General features: G+C 45.3%; 1 protein-coding gene across 1 annotated transcript in view; it reads right to left on the bottom strand.

Annotated features, from left to right (window-relative positions):
• Positions 1-12,612, bottom strand: part of SCUBE1 (signal peptide, CUB domain and EGF like domain containing 1) — a 175,581-nt gene extending 162,969 nt beyond the window's left edge. Inside the window, exons 1-2 of the mRNA XM_018083692.2 lie at positions 12,508-12,612; positions 9,699-9,821 (exon numbers count right to left, since the gene is read on the bottom strand). Coding sequence (XP_017939181.2) covers positions 9,699-9,821; positions 12,508-12,595 — 211 coding nt within the window. The 5' untranslated portion in view covers positions 12,596-12,612. The remainder of the gene's footprint in view (positions 1-9,698; positions 9,822-12,507) is intronic.
• Positions 12,613-18,317: the final 5,705 nt, after the last annotated feature.

Raw genomic sequence — 18,317 nt, 5'->3', positions numbered from 1 at the left:
GGGAGACTGGAAGTTTAGAATGTGACCTCTGCTTCCAGATAATGAAATCAGAACAAAGGCACTTGGGAGCAGCTTCCCCTCTTCCAACAGCAAGGACCAGAATGCACAGCAGTTATGTCCTGTAGGATTTTCAGCAATATGTCCAACAAACACCTACTCCTGCAGAGGTTCCCATGCTCTGAAGCACATTCTGCACCAACACCATTCCCCCTCCAGTAATCCCCAAATTGATATCATGCATTGCTCTTTTTTCCCTCCCCCCCAGTTAAACTTTTGATGTTCTGTGACCACGATGCCTTATTAAAGGTAAGGACTGACAGTGGTTCAGGCAGCCTAAGGCATGGGAATGGTGGGATGCAGCTCAGCAACCTCAGGCTGAGAGGAAATGAAAATCAGCTTCCATATTCTAACAGCTCATCTGCTTAACTAACTGATTATAGGAATCAGAACAATCTGAAAATTGCTTGATCTATTTAATGTCTCTGATTCTTTGGAGGTTGAACTGTAAAACATCATCAGTAGTTGTGAAAGCATGGTCTTGAATTTGATATGTGTTGTCTATGGGGCCTACAGCACCAAACTAACTGCTCGTGTATTAAGCACTAAGTTCAGGTCTAAAGCAAGATCAAGGTCTTATATCAGCTTGTTAAGTGATCCAGATTTTTTTTTTTTTTAATTCATTGGCCAATGAAGGAAAAACTGTGGCCTTCTACAGGTTGCAGGGAAGCAGCACTGTAAAGTAAAATAATATCTTCAATTTAATAAAGTACTTACACAGAATTAAAGGGTAACAGCTTCTTAAGATTAAGTACCTGAGTACTTTGATGATTCAAGGCATTTGAACAAAACAATTCTTCAAACTAATGTAAGTGTATTCCTTTTGCTCAGCACCTTAAATGTGTAAAAAACTCTTGAAATTTAAGGGGGTCTGTCACACCCTCCCTTCAGTTTCTCACAACTCTGACAAATATTTATGTATGAACTATGTTTTTTCATTAAAGGTATCTGCTTTAAAGCAGGTCTACTTTTTTCAGCTGAAATTTTAAACAAATATATACATGCTAAAACAAACAAAGAAAAAAACCAAACAAGAAGTTTGCTTTTTTTTCCTGAATTGATTATACGGAAAATTCACTGCTTTGCTACGTGGAAAAAAATCTCCCCCCTTACTTGGACAGATTAAATGCTCTCAGATTTTGTTTCTTACAAGGAGTCAAGGAGTTCCCTTTCAGGAGACTTCTCAAGACAAAAAAAAAAAAAAAGATGGTCAAATTACAGCTGAAAATTCACCAAACAAAAACCAGCCACTTAAAAAAATCATTACAGAAAAACCCAAACAACATAATAAACTCAAAGCTCAACAACAGGCACCTGCTGAAATTTATGCAGCTAAAGTTTCCCAAACGACCTTCTTTGTAGGTGTTTTTTTTTTTTCCCCAGCCTTTCACAACACAATGGCTCCAGAAACCGAACCAGATTAGGAAATCTATTCACCTTATTCACCACCACCTTCTCCCTGCCATGTGCCCCAGCCTCTACATCCCAGTTCACTGCCTTTTCAGTGCAGAACTGCTTACAGGGCCAGCATTACACAATCCTTTGTGTTTTCTTCCACTTTTAGGGGCGTTTTTTCAGGGATATTCTTCACAGAATAGCCCCACATCTATTGCACCTGTGCAAAAAAAAACAGGATCGGGGAAAAGGAATTGCCTAAATCACTGCAGAGGGAGAATTCCTGCTTTTGGGACCAGAATTTATACCCATTTGCCCTACAACTTCCTGCCACACATCCTCCATCCCAGGACTGCCTGAGCTTTGGTCAGACTTGTAGTTCAGGCTCACAGCTATCCTGGGTACACAGACTGTATCCACCATCCCCTTCAGTCTGTATCCAACACCCATGATTCCCATGGCCTTCAGAGTGTCCTAACAGCATGGGTGCTAAGAGAGTGGATGCTACCTGCCTCAGAGGCAGAGGAGACAAAATCCACGTGAGTGGAGTTGATTTGGGCAAGGGAGCAGCAGAAGGTCCCACTCCCTAAATCCTCTGCCACCATCTAACCAGAGGCTCCACGACCTTGTCGTGCATCAGCCTCAGAATGTGCATTTTAGGAGCCCCCATAATCAAATGGGAGGTAACAAATGATGGCAAACAGCCATGCAAAGAGGTTTTTCCAGCCAGCCACTGAGGAAAGAGCCATGGGAACAGCAGGGAATGTGCTGAGGGACAGGTGAGCTCTGAGCTGGGGATGGGGCCAGGAAAGAGGTGGAGAAAAAGGAAGGCAAAGGGAAATCTGAGAGCTGGTTTGACTTGAAGACAGAACTCAAATGAAAGGAGCAGTAAAGGGTATTCAGAGCTTACAGCTGCCAGTTCTCCAGTCCCAGAAGTCTTGCTGGGTAACTCTCCCCAAGAGAGAGGACAGGGGAAGGAAAATTGAATAAAATAATAGAAAATCCACAACGAGAGGACAAAAGAGAAGTAGTATTTTCAGTAAGGAAGTGACAAGGTTAAAAGAGAGCTGAGGAACAGAATATACAAGACAACACAGTGAAGACTGCAAGGAAGAGGGATTGCACCAGAAGGTGACAGGTGGGAAAACGAGGAAAAATACACAGTGTCTAGCAGATAGATAAAGAATGAAGACAGAAGAAGGACAGATTCTTACCTATTGAACTTAGTGCATTTTATTTATGCCCCTTCAGCTTATTATCATCTTCCTGGTAGATAACTCACACTTTATATCTGGGGGAAAGCAGAAGTTCCTCCTAAATACAGCAAAAGTACCTAAATCACCACAGGAGGCCACCCTGGGTTCTGCAGCTCAGCAACTGTTGAGACTGATGAGATTTTATGATATCTATAAGTTCCCAGAGTACCCACAGACCATCCAGCAGGCAGGGAGCTTATCAACTATTTAGAGAAGTGTCCTTGGAAAAAACCCATATTTCTTCCAGAGTGGGAATCACACGTAATGCTGTTGAAGAATGGGGCCGTATCCCTAGTGCAGTGGACTTGTTTATGCAAAATACAGTGATATTTCTATCTGAGAAGCATTTCTGGGGAGAAAAAAAAAATAAAATCGGAGTGGATGCTCTTTTTCTAAGTCGAAATGGAAGATTTCCAAAGTGGACCACCGGGGGAGCTGTTCACTGAACCAGCATTATGGGCTGGCAGAAAGTAAGAGGTAGGACAGAGTAGGGGAGAAAAGGGAGAGGATAAAACAAAAGGGTGTGTGACACATGGGGACTGATGGCCCTGTGAGAAGATAAATGGGTCATGTCAGCCCAGCTAAGGGATATTCTGCTTTTATGGGATAAACTACTGAACAAAGTTGGAGAACTAAAGCAATTGGAATAAACAAATAAAATCAAGGCTCAACTCTGACCAAAACAAAAGCTCTATTCACTGAAAAAGCATGAAGGAGAAAAAAAGGAAAAGTTACCATAAGCTGTTAATTCACTTAGGCTGTAATAAAATTCTGCTTTAATAGAGAATGTTCTCAGGAGTATTTTCTTACTTCTTCTCGGCTTCTCCATCCCCTAAGAAAGCTCATTCCCTGAAGCAAATTAGAAAAGTGGCAAGTTGGAATTGAGTATTAAATGGTACCAGACAATTTAAAAAGAAAAAAAGCACAGACATAGAAGACCTCAGAATTTAATTCTGGGAAACACTAAACCAAAAATTACGCATCAAGCTACCCTACATGTAAGTAGGACCTAAACCAGCATCACAAACTTGTAGCAACAGGTCTCATCCAGCCATGAGGGGAGGGTGACATGAAGTACAATATCTGATATTAATACCATTTGTTAAGGTGTTGTAGCTCTAGAAGGCAGCTCCAGTGTCTTAACACCCACCACAGACCTCATTCAGGGAAATCAAGGGTGTCCTTGAAAGAATTAATTCACCTTCAACTGTAATTATAAGAATGATCAATCAGGAAGGAGTCACTTCAGCTGCCTTGTTCAGTGGCATCCCTGTCACTGCAGAGACTGACAGAACAAGTCTCAGCTCCCCTGAGCTGTGCAAGCATCAGGATGCCCAAATTCCAGAAACCAAAGGACACCCAACTCTCACATGACATCAGTGATGAAGATGGTCCACCTCAGAATGAATTGCTGAGAGTGGACTGATGGGACAGCACAGAGCTCCCAAAATAAATGGGATCACTGCTCCATTTAAAAGACATCCAGAAGCCCCTTACTCACTTATCCCTGCAGACGAGAGGGGGCTTTGGTGGGAGATACAGGATCAGGAGCTGGGAAATGAGAAGTCTCAGATGCCCTGTGCTGGTTCCAGGCTGACTGATTCAGAGAGCAGCCCTCTCACAATATTTGGGTTCATTTTTGAAGGGCTCGAGAAGAACAGAGCAGGTATTTCAAACACTGTAGTAAAACAAAAATCCAACATGTCAGACCATGAATGACCTCCCAAGAAAATGAAAGATTTTCTGAATTCAAAATTACTGAAGATGGTAACAACTGGCTTATCTATCCAGTTTCTGATTCAAGTGCAATGAGCTATCATTTTAAACTTCAGTATATTGCTCTAAGCACTGTGAGTAGTTTAAATTTTGGCTTAGGGATGCTACTGCACCTGCAGCATGAAGATAATCCTTGTGGGTCCCTTCCAACCCAGCATATTCTGTGAATTCTGTGTGACAGATTCGAGAGTCTCAAATTTGGCAAAGTAAGAAATTCACCATCCTGCCATTTCCACAAAATTAGAATTCCTGGTTCAGAAAAGGGCTTTCAGTTGGCAGTTTAGAGGTGATCTGTGCAGAACTCTGTGCTTTTCTGTCTGCAGCAACAGGTCAAGTAAGAGACAAAGTCAGGCATCACAGAGCATCAATGGAAGTAACAAAATCCAGGGATATCAATGCAAGGGTTTTTCCAGATACAGCATTGAGTTTATCTCATCCACTGTACACAGAGAAATATTAGGAACTATGGCAAAAGTCTAGGAGATTAGGAGGTGCCTTGCTAAATTGGCTGGACATCTTCCAAAAACTTCCTTCAGCTCAGCAGCCTTTAAATGAGCACTGGGGGTCAGAAAGGACAATTGGTGTGTGTTTCCAAATGGGCATATGAGGAATGTAACCTGCTGTGAGGCTGGATATACCTGTGATTGAGGTAGGAATGGTTTATCTTATTTTGAGATCATGTTTAAAGCCAGTGAGGTGCCATCCGTGGGGTAACCAGGAATAACAGCCCTCACTGCAGGTTACCATGACCACCTGTTTATCTGGAATGACTATTTACATTAGGAAAAGGACTGCAAATACATCAACACGTGACAAACTTGCATCACTGGAACTGCACAGGCCCACTGAGCCAGAAGACAAGCAGAGCTGCTGCTGATACAGCACAAATTTCCCACGTGAGCAGGAATGTGAAGATCAGCCTCTCAGGGCAGACTCGACCCAGACACTTTGCCATGGTATGTGTATGTTGCCCTCAGCAAGAAGTCCATCAAAAAAATTATGAAGCTTCACAGTAGGAAAAATAACTAAAACAAAAAGTACAGCTGAAACCTGTGAGCATTTCTGTACAAAAAGTGACACGGTAACACCTGCGTGTGATCAATTCTTAAAAGAACTGAAGGAGAGTTATGCAAATACTGTGAAAGACAGAAGGAAAAACACACTCCTGGAGGAAAATCACAGTCAATGAGGGAAATCTCAGAGTAGAGTTTTGCAATCCAGAAGCAACAGGTCCCAGTGAACGTGTCTTAAGAAAAAATCCCGTCCACCCACTCACGTCCTCTACACACTGTAGAGAAAGGGTCCTACGTGTAAGGTATAATCCAAAAGAAAAAAAACACCTATAGCTAGAGCAACTCACTGGAATTACAGTCACACTGAGGATAAAGAGTAGGGTAAGGAAAAAAAAAACCCATTTAAAATAATGTTAATGCAGTAACTGGATATAAAACGGGCACAGATGAACATCAATGAAAAATGACACGGAGTATTTCAACCATTAATGAGGTGAGGGTTTGGACTAGCCAGAGAAGCAGCACTGGCAAAAAAACCTTCCTAAAAACTAGGTTTAAGAGCTAAACCTCTTCATAAACTGCCCATTGACAAGAGTACCCACAACACCTGACACGCATTGGAGACAGGGAAGGGCCACCAAGGCACAAGGAACGCCAGGACCTGGAATCCTTTTGAACCCTCTGGAATTTCCACTGCTTTGGCACTGTTTTCCAGCTCATGATCTTACTGAGACACCAGCCTGTGGGGAAGCCAAAAGTCAATGCAGAGAAGATAAGGACAAAGACCTAAGGAGCATGAAGATGACTGCATTTGAGATACTGAATAAAATCACAATAGGGAAGATTTCCCAGCCAAGTGAATCAACTAATTATCAATTCATGGATTTTATATATTGAATAGAAACAGAGACTTGAAAGCAATTATTTTTTTAAAGATCACCTGGGCTGGACACCTCATTCTGTCCTATGAAAAGGCCAGGCAGAGAATTTGCTTTCAAAGGATATTGAACACGAATATTATGTGATATGGGAAAACATCACGGCAATGCTGACCATAAGGCTTTACAAAGCACAGGGAAAAAAAGGAAAAAAAGCTATAAACTGAAATCTACAGAGGGAAGCAGGAGACAGGCCACAGGAAGAATGAGGAACTCTTCTCTTTGGAGAAACAACTGTGCTCTGTGGAAAGAAAACAGGTCAGCTGGTTCAGGCAACAAGGCTCACCAGAAAATAAAGAAAAAATGTAAGGTAGATCTGTCTGACAAGTCATCCACGATCCTCAGAATCTCTGGAGAAACCCAAAAAGACATTTTGAGAGAAAAGCAAAGTTCGGAAAGAAATTCCCTGTTAAAGGAATTTAACAGGTTGTCAAGAAAATGTTTCATTTCCATATAATTTCTGGTAGAGCGTTCCACGGGTCCTTAAAAGAAATGGGTTTGTCTTATGTATTTCTCCCCACCCTTTAGCTCACAGCAGCAAAATACACAAAATCCTGCCCAAGTGGCTGGGCTCCACATTTACTGCATTGACCTGAAGATCCCACTCTTCAGAAAAACTATAAATAAACACACAAGAGCACACAAATACATATTCACATGCTGGACACGTTTCCACAAGTCTGTGCTCCGTTGCTTTTCTAAAACCTAAGACTCATCAAAAAAAATGTTATTTCCCATACTCTATTCCCTTTCTCCAAAAATGGATTTCAAGTGAACAAAAGCAATATTTAAGACTGATGTTTAAAATAAACAAACATGGACACGTTTCTAAATTAATTGCAGTGCCTCAGTGTAACCTCAACTAAAATTTATCAGAATTAATTTGACCATGTAGTATAATTTCTTTAAGGTCACTATACTGCATAAATTGCAATTCTGCTTGTTTAGTAAAATCTGGTTGCATGGGAGAGCCTGGAGTATAAGTGAGCTGGTTATGCTATATATAATATTCTTCAGACATGAAGCAATACAGGTAGATTGCTACAGACATAGCTAAAGAAGCACATCATCTCTAAAAATGTTATCTTTTTCTCACAGGTAACTAGTTTCAGTGATCAAAAGGCTTATTTAGAAAAGCCCAGTTACAAACTTTGAGAATCATTTAATGACCCAGCTTTGGTTTCGGCACCACAAGGACCATCCAGTGGATTTCATTTCTGTTAATGAAATAATATGAAATAAATTATCTTAAACAAATTATCTTAAAAGGTAATTTTTAATGGCTGCTCACTGAAGGTGTGACAGAACACTAAACACCCATCCATGAAGTTAGCCTGTTTATTTCTGTAGGTTTTGAATACTTAACCTCAAAAGGTAAAATAAACCCATCCTACATGTACAGCAGGCCTGAGGCAGATCTCAGATCTGCCACTGACTTGTGTGACCTTTCCTTTTAATTATGAGCTTACTCACTTATGAAAAGGACATAATGACACCTGCCCTACACTGAATGCACATAACTTCAGTCATTTCATGCTTCAAAGTACTTTGGGATCAAATTAACAGGTACTACACAACTAATTTAAAACAAGCTCCAGATAGGAAGCATTCAAAAACACTTCAAGCTTTCCACTTATCCAAAAGTGTGATATTAATTACAAACTTGAGACACACAGCTGATGCAAAATCTTTAGAACTGGTACCATAACATTGTAAAACGGGTTATATATCATGCAGAGTGATACCTGGTTCAGACAGCTTGTGTTCATTTACCTGACTAATGCTGAATATCCATGCAGAATATGCTGCAGCCTGCCCCAGTTCACTTTACTTATCAGGCTTGTCAGACACTGATTCTATTAGATATGAGTTTGATATCAGATACAGAATTTCCATTATTCTGTACATCACTGCAAAGAGGAATCTTGGTTTTTACTACTCACTGAGCTCTCTTTTTTAATTTTTACAAAGCCAAGGTAAGCCAGGCAAAGAGAAATACGTATATTAAATAAGCATAAAGTATGTATATTAAATAAGCATGAGTATAAGCAGTGTCTACCATTAAACAGAGCTTAACAACTAAAACATGAATAGTTAAAGCTTAAGGAAACTCTTGATGTGCAAAACCAACACGAGCACCAAAGCTGAGAGCACTGTAACTTCACAGCTGGGGCCTTGAGTTTCCTCAGAGTTCTGTAGCTCTTTCCCTGGAAGGGATGAGGAGAGGAAGAAGGGGTGCTGAATGATTATCCTGTTTGCAAGGAAGATAATCTGGTTTCCAAATGAACAGCAGCTCAGAGCAGCAAGAGGTGGACAGCAGGAATTTGTCTCTGTCCATTTAAGCCCAAGACACAGAAATATGACAACCACAAAAATGCTTCATGAGGGCACTTGAACAAACACTTTCGAAGTCCATGGAGAATAATATGTGGTTTCAGATTTTTGTAGACTTCAGCAAAGTCATTTCTAGGTCTTTAATCTTTTTAATGGACTGGCTATAAACATTTTTTTAAAAGTTTCATTCTGCCAAAGAAAGAGAAGGACTTGGAAGGAAAATTTTTATACCTGCTAAGCACCTACAAGTAAGAAAAAATAATATTCTTGCATCTTTTATTTGTAGGGCTGTGATTATAATATTCATTCTATTGACCAGAGAATCTCTCTGCTGAGATTCAACAGACAAGATGGGGGACAAAATCTGAAATATGAATGTACACAGTGCCTAATAAAACATGCTAGATCTTTCTCAATTACAAGAGGGCGTATAAAAGCAAAACAACTATTTTTTTTTTAAGTCTGTATAAGCACAATAATCTGAAATGCTTCCTTTTAAAACAGTGTACCGCAGATCAGAAATGTATGATCGTGACACATTCATAGAGTCAAAGAGAAGCAAGTTCCAAGGTCCTGGTCGAGGAGATGCAGAAAAGCACCTACTGTAACTTGCCCGGGGAGAACGGCGGCCAGTCCAGGGGGTGATCCAGGGGCCCATCCCATCCCATCCCATCCCATCCCGCGGCCGCACCTCCCTTTTTTAATTTTATTTTTCAAAGCAGGCTGGCGGGCACGACGTTTGCGGTGCCGGACAATTAGCAAGAGCAGCAGGGGGATGCTTGCCAATAAACACCCAGATTTGAGGTTAAGCAGCTGTAAATCTGCATTAATCGTTTCAGGAATTCAGCTATTTACAAAAGCTTTTAAAGAGCAAACAAATAAGAGAAGGGAGGGGAGGAGAGATAGGAGAGGAGCCGATCTGTCCGTACCTTCACACTGCTTCCCTTCCCCTTTATAGCCCGGCTTGCAGATGCATTTGTAGGATTTGGGTGTGTTCTGACAGATGGCATCGATGTGACAGTCATCCGTGGCTTCCGCGCACTCGTCAACATCTGCAAGCACAGAACGAACCCCGAGGGGACAGATCAGGAGGGAGACCTGAGACACACAACACCAGGGACAGGAACTCCCCTCGGAACTGTTTGCCTGCCTGCCTGCCTTCCCATTGTCATCCTGGAAATGGGAACATCTGAGGTTAAATAAGTGAACCTGCCAACGGGATGTTCTCCTCAGGTCGTTTATAAGCACTGCTCCACCGAGCCACAGGGACTGGCTCTCACATTCCCACATTAGGAAATCCTTAGACACTAAAAATCAGCTTCTGCTGTATAGGTCTGGTACTGGAGACCCTTAGTAAAAAACCCAGTGTTTAAATGACCTATAAGAGGAGAGAAAAAAGACCATTTGCGTGTTCTAGCAAAGAGATTTTCCCAATTTATAAAGACAGACTCTAGTTTAAATAAACTCCGCTGGTTGGGGAATGAGAAAAAGGAAATATTTTAACACCAAAACCCCATTAATACTTTTTACTTAGAGGTAAAAAAAAAAAAAAAATAAACGGCAGACCATATGAAACTTGGTAAGTCAGTGCGGAGGAAAGCAACCTGCAATAACATCATCTACTTGGACTGAAACTCATTTAGGAGGAAGAAACTCCCAGCAGTCTCCCCGGCCCCTGCACTGGAAGGGGGGCAGCCAGACCGCTTGTTTTCAGGGTAGGAAGCCTTTACAAACATTTCAGTGACGGGCATTCGGATTTAAAGAGGATGGGGAGGGAGGAGGACGAGTGAGAGACTCGGTAGTCGTGGGAATGTTAATGAAGTGAACATAGGGAGGGGAAAAAAAAAAAAAAAAGGAAAAAGCAGCAGCTCCGACCTATTCAGGGATGGGGTGTGCTGCTAACAGGGGAACATTTAAAGCCCTCCTAACCTGCCCTGCCCCCCGCAGTCCCCCCAGACGGTCCCCGACCACCGCCGGGGAGGCGGTGCCACCCCCGCCCCGGGGACGCCGGGCGGGCAGGGTCGTGTCAGAGCTCACCTCGCGGGGATTTCCTCCCCATTCCACGCCACAGCCACACCTGGGGCTCCCGGGAGCGGACAGGCGGGCAGGGCAGCGCGCTGCCCGGGGGATGGAGCGGAGCACAGCCTCCCCTTTCTGCCCGGGAAGGACCGAGGGCAGCGGGGGAGTCGCGGAGGGACGTCCAGCGAGAGATGTGCAGCTGGTTCCATGCCAGCGAGATTAACAGACCCTCCAAAAAGGTGCACTAAAGTGAAAACAGCTTCGCTGTCAGATTGAAATCCTAACGCTAATTGTTTCAGAAGTGCTCACTCAGCCATCTCCAGCGATCCTTCAAAGTCACCGGGGACAGGAGGGGCTGTTTGGAGAGGGGAGGATAAGCAGACACTGTGGCATGGCACACAGCAGAGAACTTGTCTGGGAGGTGCAGACCGGGGCGGCCCCGCGGGGCACCTCTGGGATCCCACCAAGAGAATTCCCTGGACTCCGTATTGTTGTGGGGGATTTTTTTGTCTTTTTTTCTTCTTTTTTTTTTTTTTTTTTTTTTTTTTTTTTTTTTTAGAAAGAGTAGAACAGCGCAATAAGCGCCGTGATTTTAAGGAGAAACGCAGGGCTGCTGTAATCTGTTCCCTTCTTTCTTGTCCATTCGTTTATTTTAACCACCGAGCCGGTTCAGATCTAGCCATGATTTACGTGAATTAGCTTAGGGGGTCCGAGGGTGTTGCCTAGATCAGGCAGATTCAGTCAAGCACAAAAAGAAAAGAAGTTTTTTTTTTGGGGGGGAGTTGGTTTTTGTTTTTCTTCTTTTTTTTTTTTTTTTAAATGCTTTGGTTCATACTTTTGAGTCATTAAACCGGCACCCATCTCCCATCAAGATCAGCAAGAGTGACAGCTGGACTCTTTATAATGCCGTCAAAAATTCAAACTGCATTGAGCCAAGGGGGACATTTCACAGCAACCAGAGGATGCCTGGGAGTCAGGCGTGAATGCCAATGAGTCAAATGAAAGGGCAAAACCAAATATGAGCCCTTGCTCAGCTCCACATCTCACATTGCGTTTCTCGGACTTTAGGAACTTCTACGCTGACTTCGTTCATTTTGCTGCATTCAGACTCCTCTGTCTGAGGGATTTTTACACGCATCCCCCTCCCAACCCCTCCCCGCTCGTACTTCACCTTAAAGGATTACTTCTAGCACAACTTCAGAGACTGCATACACATCTTTCAAGAACTCACTTTGGGCTTACAAACATTCCTAGACAGACAGGGCTAGGAGCAGGGTGTTTGATTTTTCGGGGTGTTTTTGTGTGGGTTTTTTTTTTTAAAGCAAAGATTTAGTATCATTGCTGCTATTAAACAGAGAGTAAGAAACGCCAGGTCTTCGGGTTAATGCGCAGACAGGGAAAACCTGTGAAGATATCCCAGGGCTCAGCACAGACTTATCTCGCAGGCACTTAAGCAAAGTAACTTTTCCTTCCCCATCTCTGCCCTGCACAAGTCCCTCGGCTCCGGCTGTGTCAGACACGCGAGAAAACGCCTCCCCACCGCAACTTCCAACACCCCCGGGTGTTGGGAAACGACCCTCCCCTCGGCACCTTACAGCGGGGCGAGAGCGGCGCGCAGAGACAGACGGACAGACGGACAGACGGACACGGCTCCCCCCGGGGCCGCCGCGGCGGAGCTCCCCCTTCACCTCCCCCCGCTCCCTCCCCGCTTCTCCTTACCTGCGCCCCCGCTGCCTCCCGCCAACCTGCCGGCCCAGGCGAGGGCGAAAAGCAAACAGCAGCGGCGCGCAAAGCAAACAGTGCCCATGATAACGATGCGCTGGCGGCGCGGGAGCGCGATAAGGGACGCGCCGGGGCGGCCGCGGAGCCGGCGGGCGCTGACCGCCGCAAGCACAGCGCACCGCTGATTCGCCGCGGAGCGCCGCGGGGCGGGGACGGCCGGGGCAGGGGCCGCCCACGGGGAGGGAGCGCCGCGGGAACGCGGCACGGGGATGCCCGCCGAGGGGCGCGGGAGGCGGGGGACGAGCCGCGAATCGGGACGCGCGCGAGCCGTCCCCAGGGAGGGAGGGAGGGAGAGTGCGGGTGACGGGGAGAAGAGGGAGGGGTGGGTGGAGGGGTGGACAGGAGGATGGGTGGATGGAGGGATGGGTGGATGGAGGGATGGGTGGATGGAGGGATGAAGGGATGGACGGACGGATGGAGGGATGAAGGGATGGACGGACGGATGGAGGGATGAAGGGATGGACGGACGGATGGAGGGATGGACGGACAGAGGGAGGGATGGACGGACAGAGGGAGGGATGAAGGGATGGACGGACAGAGGGAGGGATGAAGGGATGGACGGACAGAGGGAGGGATGGACGGACAGAGGATGAAGGGATGGACGGACAGAGGGAGGGATGAAGGGATGGACGGACAGAAGGAGGGAAGGGATGGATGGACAGGGGGATGGAGGGTTGGGTTGGTGCAGGGATGGGTGGCTGGAGGGATGAAGGGATAGATGGACAGAGGGATGGAGGGAGGGCAGGTGGATGGATGAGTGGATGAAGGGATGGATAGATGGAGGGAGGGATGGGTGGGTAGAGGGATGGAAGGATGGACGGACAGAGGAATAGAGGGATGGGTGAGTGGAGGGATGGAGGGATGAATGGAAAGAGGGATGGAAGGATGGGTGGACAGAGGAATGGAGGGTTGGGTGGGTGGAGGGATGGAGGGATGAATGGAAAGAGGAATAGAGGGATGGGTGAGTGGAGGGATGGAGGGATGAATGGAAAGAGGGATGGAAAGAGGGATGGAAGGATGGGTGGACAGAGGAGTGGAAGAATGGGTGGGTGGATAGATGGAGGGGCGGGTGAAGGGATGGACAGGTGGATGGAGGGAGGGAGGCATTAAGGGATGGATGGGTGAGTGGATGGGTGGATGAAAGGACAGAGGGATGAGTGGATGGAGGGACAGGTTGTCAGATGGATAGATAGATGGGTGGGTGAGTGGAGGGATGGATGGGGTGAAGGAATGGATGGACAGAGGGAGGGATGGGTGGCCCCACACAGCGGGCTGTGAGGGCAGGCTGGCAGACATGGCTACCCATCTCCTCGGCAACTGCAGGCAGGGATCCTTCCCCTTTCCCAGGCTCAGGCTAAAACACAACTTTGTTTTGGTCGCCCCTGCCTCCCTCCCAACTTCACCTAACTCCATCCCCGCCTGCCACCAGCCACTGGCCTCCTCCAGGGCTATGCCGTGGAGACAATTGCCCCTTTCCAGCCCTTCCCCCCATCTCACTCCTCCGAGTCCTGCTCTGGATCCAGCCAGGGCTCTGCAGGTGACCAGTGTGGTCCTGGCCCAGCCTGGGTGGCATGCCCTCCCCAAAATCATCAGGGAAGCTGCATTGCCTCTGCTGCAGACAGACACGTGAGTGCCATTGTCACCAGCACCCTGGAGGAGAAAATCCATCACTTAAGCCCAAACATCAGAAATGTGCCCCCTCAGAGGCAAACTCCGGGACGCTGGAGTCTTCCAGGCTGTTTTTAAAGGACTGGAACAGCTTGCAGACGTCCCCTGTGATGTGCCCCCCTATTTGCTTTACACCTTTCTTTCACAGACACTCCCCCTGCTGAAATGCTTTGCTACTTTAGGTTGTTTCAACTCCTCCTAATTCCCCAGCGAGGCTGTTGTGTGCGACATCCACTTGTCATCCGGAAAATAAATACACCCCGGCACAGCCTTGGATGCCTCTTTTTGACAAGTTCCTCCCAAATGTGTGCGTGTCTCAGTACGGTTCTCCCAGAAAACAGCACTCTTTAAGTACCTTTAAGCCTGAAGAGATGGGAAGGAAATGTAAGAAAAGTTGCTCAGCCCGTAGTAAAAGCACAAACCACCGTCCTTATCCTTCATAAACCCGAACTGCCGCTGCACGGTGCCAGAGCTGTTTGCTCTCCGCGTGTTTACACCTCGACTTTGGGCATTCCCGGCCCTAATCCTTCAGGGCTGGGGCAGCGGTTATTGCTGTTTTAAATCCGGTCCCTTATTTTTTTTGTGCGTGTGACTACGCGGAGGTGCGGCGGTGAATTCCATGCCCCAGCCTTCCCATGGATACGCGGAGCGTTCCTGCCGCGGAGGTCCCCAGAGGGATCACCTGGAGCCTTGGAGTGCCACCTAGTGACCTGCCTATGGAATGTTGCAGCAGAGCGACCCAAAAGCTTTTCCAAGGCTTTGGAAGTATGAGTTTCGTCCTAGGTGAAAAGCAAAGCTAAATCTTCTTCCCTCCCCCCCCCCCCCTTCCTTTTTTTTTTTTTTAATATTTCATAACTGGCTTTGTCATTCTGCTTCATGAAATCACGCTAAAATTTATCACGGGACAAATTGTCCAGAATGTTTATCTTTCATGAAGGAATTAACTAAAATTGTCTAAAAAATGAACTCTCTCAACTTTTTAAAAAGCCACGGTGCAACAGAGCAGTTTGATAAAGCAACAAAACACTCCCAGCTGCCTCGATGTTCTCTACCACATATTATATGTATACATGATATTTCTACCCTGAATATATAATTATATGCATTTATAGTCTGTACAGTACTTCCCCCACCTGTACAGCACTCAGGAAAGGGAGTCACCTTGATCCAAATATTACATTATGGGAAGCACCACCCATGTTTAAGCTCTCTACCAAAGTACTTGAGCTCTGCCTAAGAACCTTTGGGCAGCCTGCAACAACAGCTTGCATGTTAATTGGCTTCTAGTGTTCTTCCCTACCAAGGAAGGAACTATTCCAATAAAATAATAATAAAAATTAATAATGAAAGAGGTGTTTTTTATCAGGACCCATCTCTTTATAGAAGGTCCATGAAGAGCTGAATATCAGGAAAGGGCATAAATAGAAGAGTGGCTGCAGAGCAGCAGCCTTGCCTTCAGAACACCTCCTCCCACAGACACAAACCATCCCAAAAATGCTTTGAGAAGACAGAAGAACATCTGCAGAATTATCTGGTTTCCTGGTTTGCTATTTATGAACACCTGTATATTGGGGCCAATGCTGCCTCAGGAGGCAACAGGAGCTATAGATAGGGCTGTGAATCACAGCAGAGACTGAATAGCCTGTGCAAACCTGAGCCAGTGGCTGTACCTCTGTGTTTCTGTTTCTCTTCCTTCCTTCTGTCCATCCTGTCCATTTACAGGGAGAGCCCATTGCAGCAGGGCCTGTCTTTCACTGTGTTAACACAGCACCTTTCAAAATAACACACTAAACTTACTTTGTCTGTCTCCCCAGTTAGGGCTTTTATGAGGCCAGTGAGACATATCTCTGACCCCTTTAACTTCAGTTCTCTTTCCCAGAACTGTACTTTGAAGAACTGAGAGAAGCCTGGCACCCTCAGATGAGGGGACAAGGAGTCCGTGTGCCAGAATTTGTGCAGGGAGCAGCTATACTTTGAACCCTGAATCATATATCTCCAAGCTTTATTTAAATATTTCCTATTAGGAAGAAAGAAACAATGTAAAACCAGCTCTTCAAAGCATATTTTGCATCTCTACACGTACTTGGGGGAAGCTTTTGAAACTAGAGGCAATGGACATGAACAGCACCACATGCTCAATGCTGTATTACTTCTTTCCAGGAAAATACAGCATCTAAGTGAGATTACAATCAATTTTATCTCACTCTCTCATCAGTGAGACAATGTGTGAAACCTTGTGGAAGTAGTGGTAAATTTGGATATTCTGGAAAAAAAGAAAAGGTGTGAGCCAGTGCCAAACTTTGAAGAGATACATCAAGTCATGGTCTAGGACAGCTACTCTCCTATTTCTACTGTACTGTTACCTTCCTCCAAAACATGTCACCTCCTTCATCCAACTGACCCTCCCCTTTCACTGTTACTGGGAAGAGCAATGGAGTTGGTTTTTTATTTCCTGCTTGAATCATAACCACCAAGAGGGAAAGATGATGATACTAATGAAGAGATGGAACATACCACCATCACCACAAAGGGTAAAGCAGAGTAAATCTTCCATTAGTGGTACTCACTCCATCCTAGTTTTATCAAGATGAAGATTAATCTCAAGCAGGTGAATAAGGACTTGATGCAGGAAGAGCTGGATAAAACTTTATAACCTTCATTTTACAGGAGATTGGTTACAGCAGTCTCTCCTGAAATGAATAAGGAACCCTTAAAAACCTGCAAGAGAAATTGCACTGAACAAGGTTTTATGTACAACCTGCTCTGAGATGCCACCAACAGGTGGAAGAGGATGACAAGGACCTGTGGAAACATGCAGCTGAAAAGGACACCTCTCTGAAAGTCCTGTTGGAGAACTCTGTTGCCAAAATCGTGGTGGTGCTGTGTCTTTGTGCCCACAAGGAGATGGGCAGCAGCAGTCTGAAATGGTTTGCTTCTAGGAAGTTAAGGCACAAGGGAGCCAGAAGGGAAATATCAAGGGGAAAAAAAGGGTCCCGTTGCTCTTTGCCCATCCACTAACTTCAGACCAGAGCAGGATCAGGATTTTTACTCATTGACTCCTCCAGCAAAGTCTTTAAACCCGTGACTTGGTGGTCCTGGCTCCTGATCTGCTACAGATTCCCTCCCATTGTATCTTAGCCTGGGCAGTTCAGTTACTCTCAAAATGAATTTCACTGATTATTGTGCTTGCAAAGAAGTTATTGTATTGCAGCTGTTTTAAAATGCCACTCTCTTGAACACCACAGTCTAAAAAGGCCAAGCAACTCAGAGGAAAGTACTGTCTTGGGTATTTTGGGCTTTATCACAGCAATTTGAAATCTTTAATCCTGGATAGCCATTAACTGCTCTGGACTGCACAGGACAGCAACCCAAATTCTAGCAACACAACAGATGAGAGAGCTTTTGGGTTGTTTTGGAAGGCATTTTATGAGCTCTCTTTTTAAAGTGAACTTTTCCTCAAAAATGGCTACAGTTGGCCCTGATTTCTTCTTCAAAGCACTTGAGGTACTTCCTGTTGTTCCCTTTCTTGCTGTTACCCATGATCTGTGGCCAGTTATCAGTTCACCTTCCCTGTCTAAGGAAGGCCCTGAACATGCCAGGAACACTGGAGCATGTACATATTTATCAGCAGGACCACTCCTTCCTGTAGACTTCTGCAAAGACTGTCTCAGCAGGTTGGGAATTGTGTAGTGCCAGATGAAGAGAAGAGGCCCTCACAGTGCCTTTATCCTTCAGCACAGCTCAGACCCAAAAACCAGCACAAACCAAAAGCACTCCCAGGAGCACCAAGACTTTCCAGAGGCTGCAGATTTCAAGAGCAGCCTGGCAGAGCAGCTGCACAGGGGGGTGAGTTGGCAGCACATCTTGCCAAATCATGGTAAGATCCTGTAAGACTCCTGCAACAGTTCTTTTGGACCTTTCCTGAGGCAAAAAATGTCTCATTTTAAACACTAACGGCAGCGACAAGACTCTTCGGAAAATTCCATCAGAAGTTGTTTAATCGAGATTTTTCCTGACGCCACAATTCCACAAACAATTTAGGGTTATTTCTCAGGACACCTTCTTGCAGACAGGAGAGA

The sequence above is a fragment of the Manacus vitellinus genome, unplaced genomic scaffold, assembly GCF_001715985.3.
Source record: "Manacus vitellinus isolate BGI_N305 unplaced genomic scaffold, ASM171598v3 scaffold_66_pilon, whole genome shotgun sequence".
Classification (NCBI taxonomy): Eukaryota; Metazoa; Chordata; class Aves; order Passeriformes; family Pipridae; genus Manacus; species Manacus vitellinus.
The sequence above is the reverse complement of the archived record's forward strand: the minus strand, read 5'-3'. Positions and strand labels throughout refer to the sequence as shown.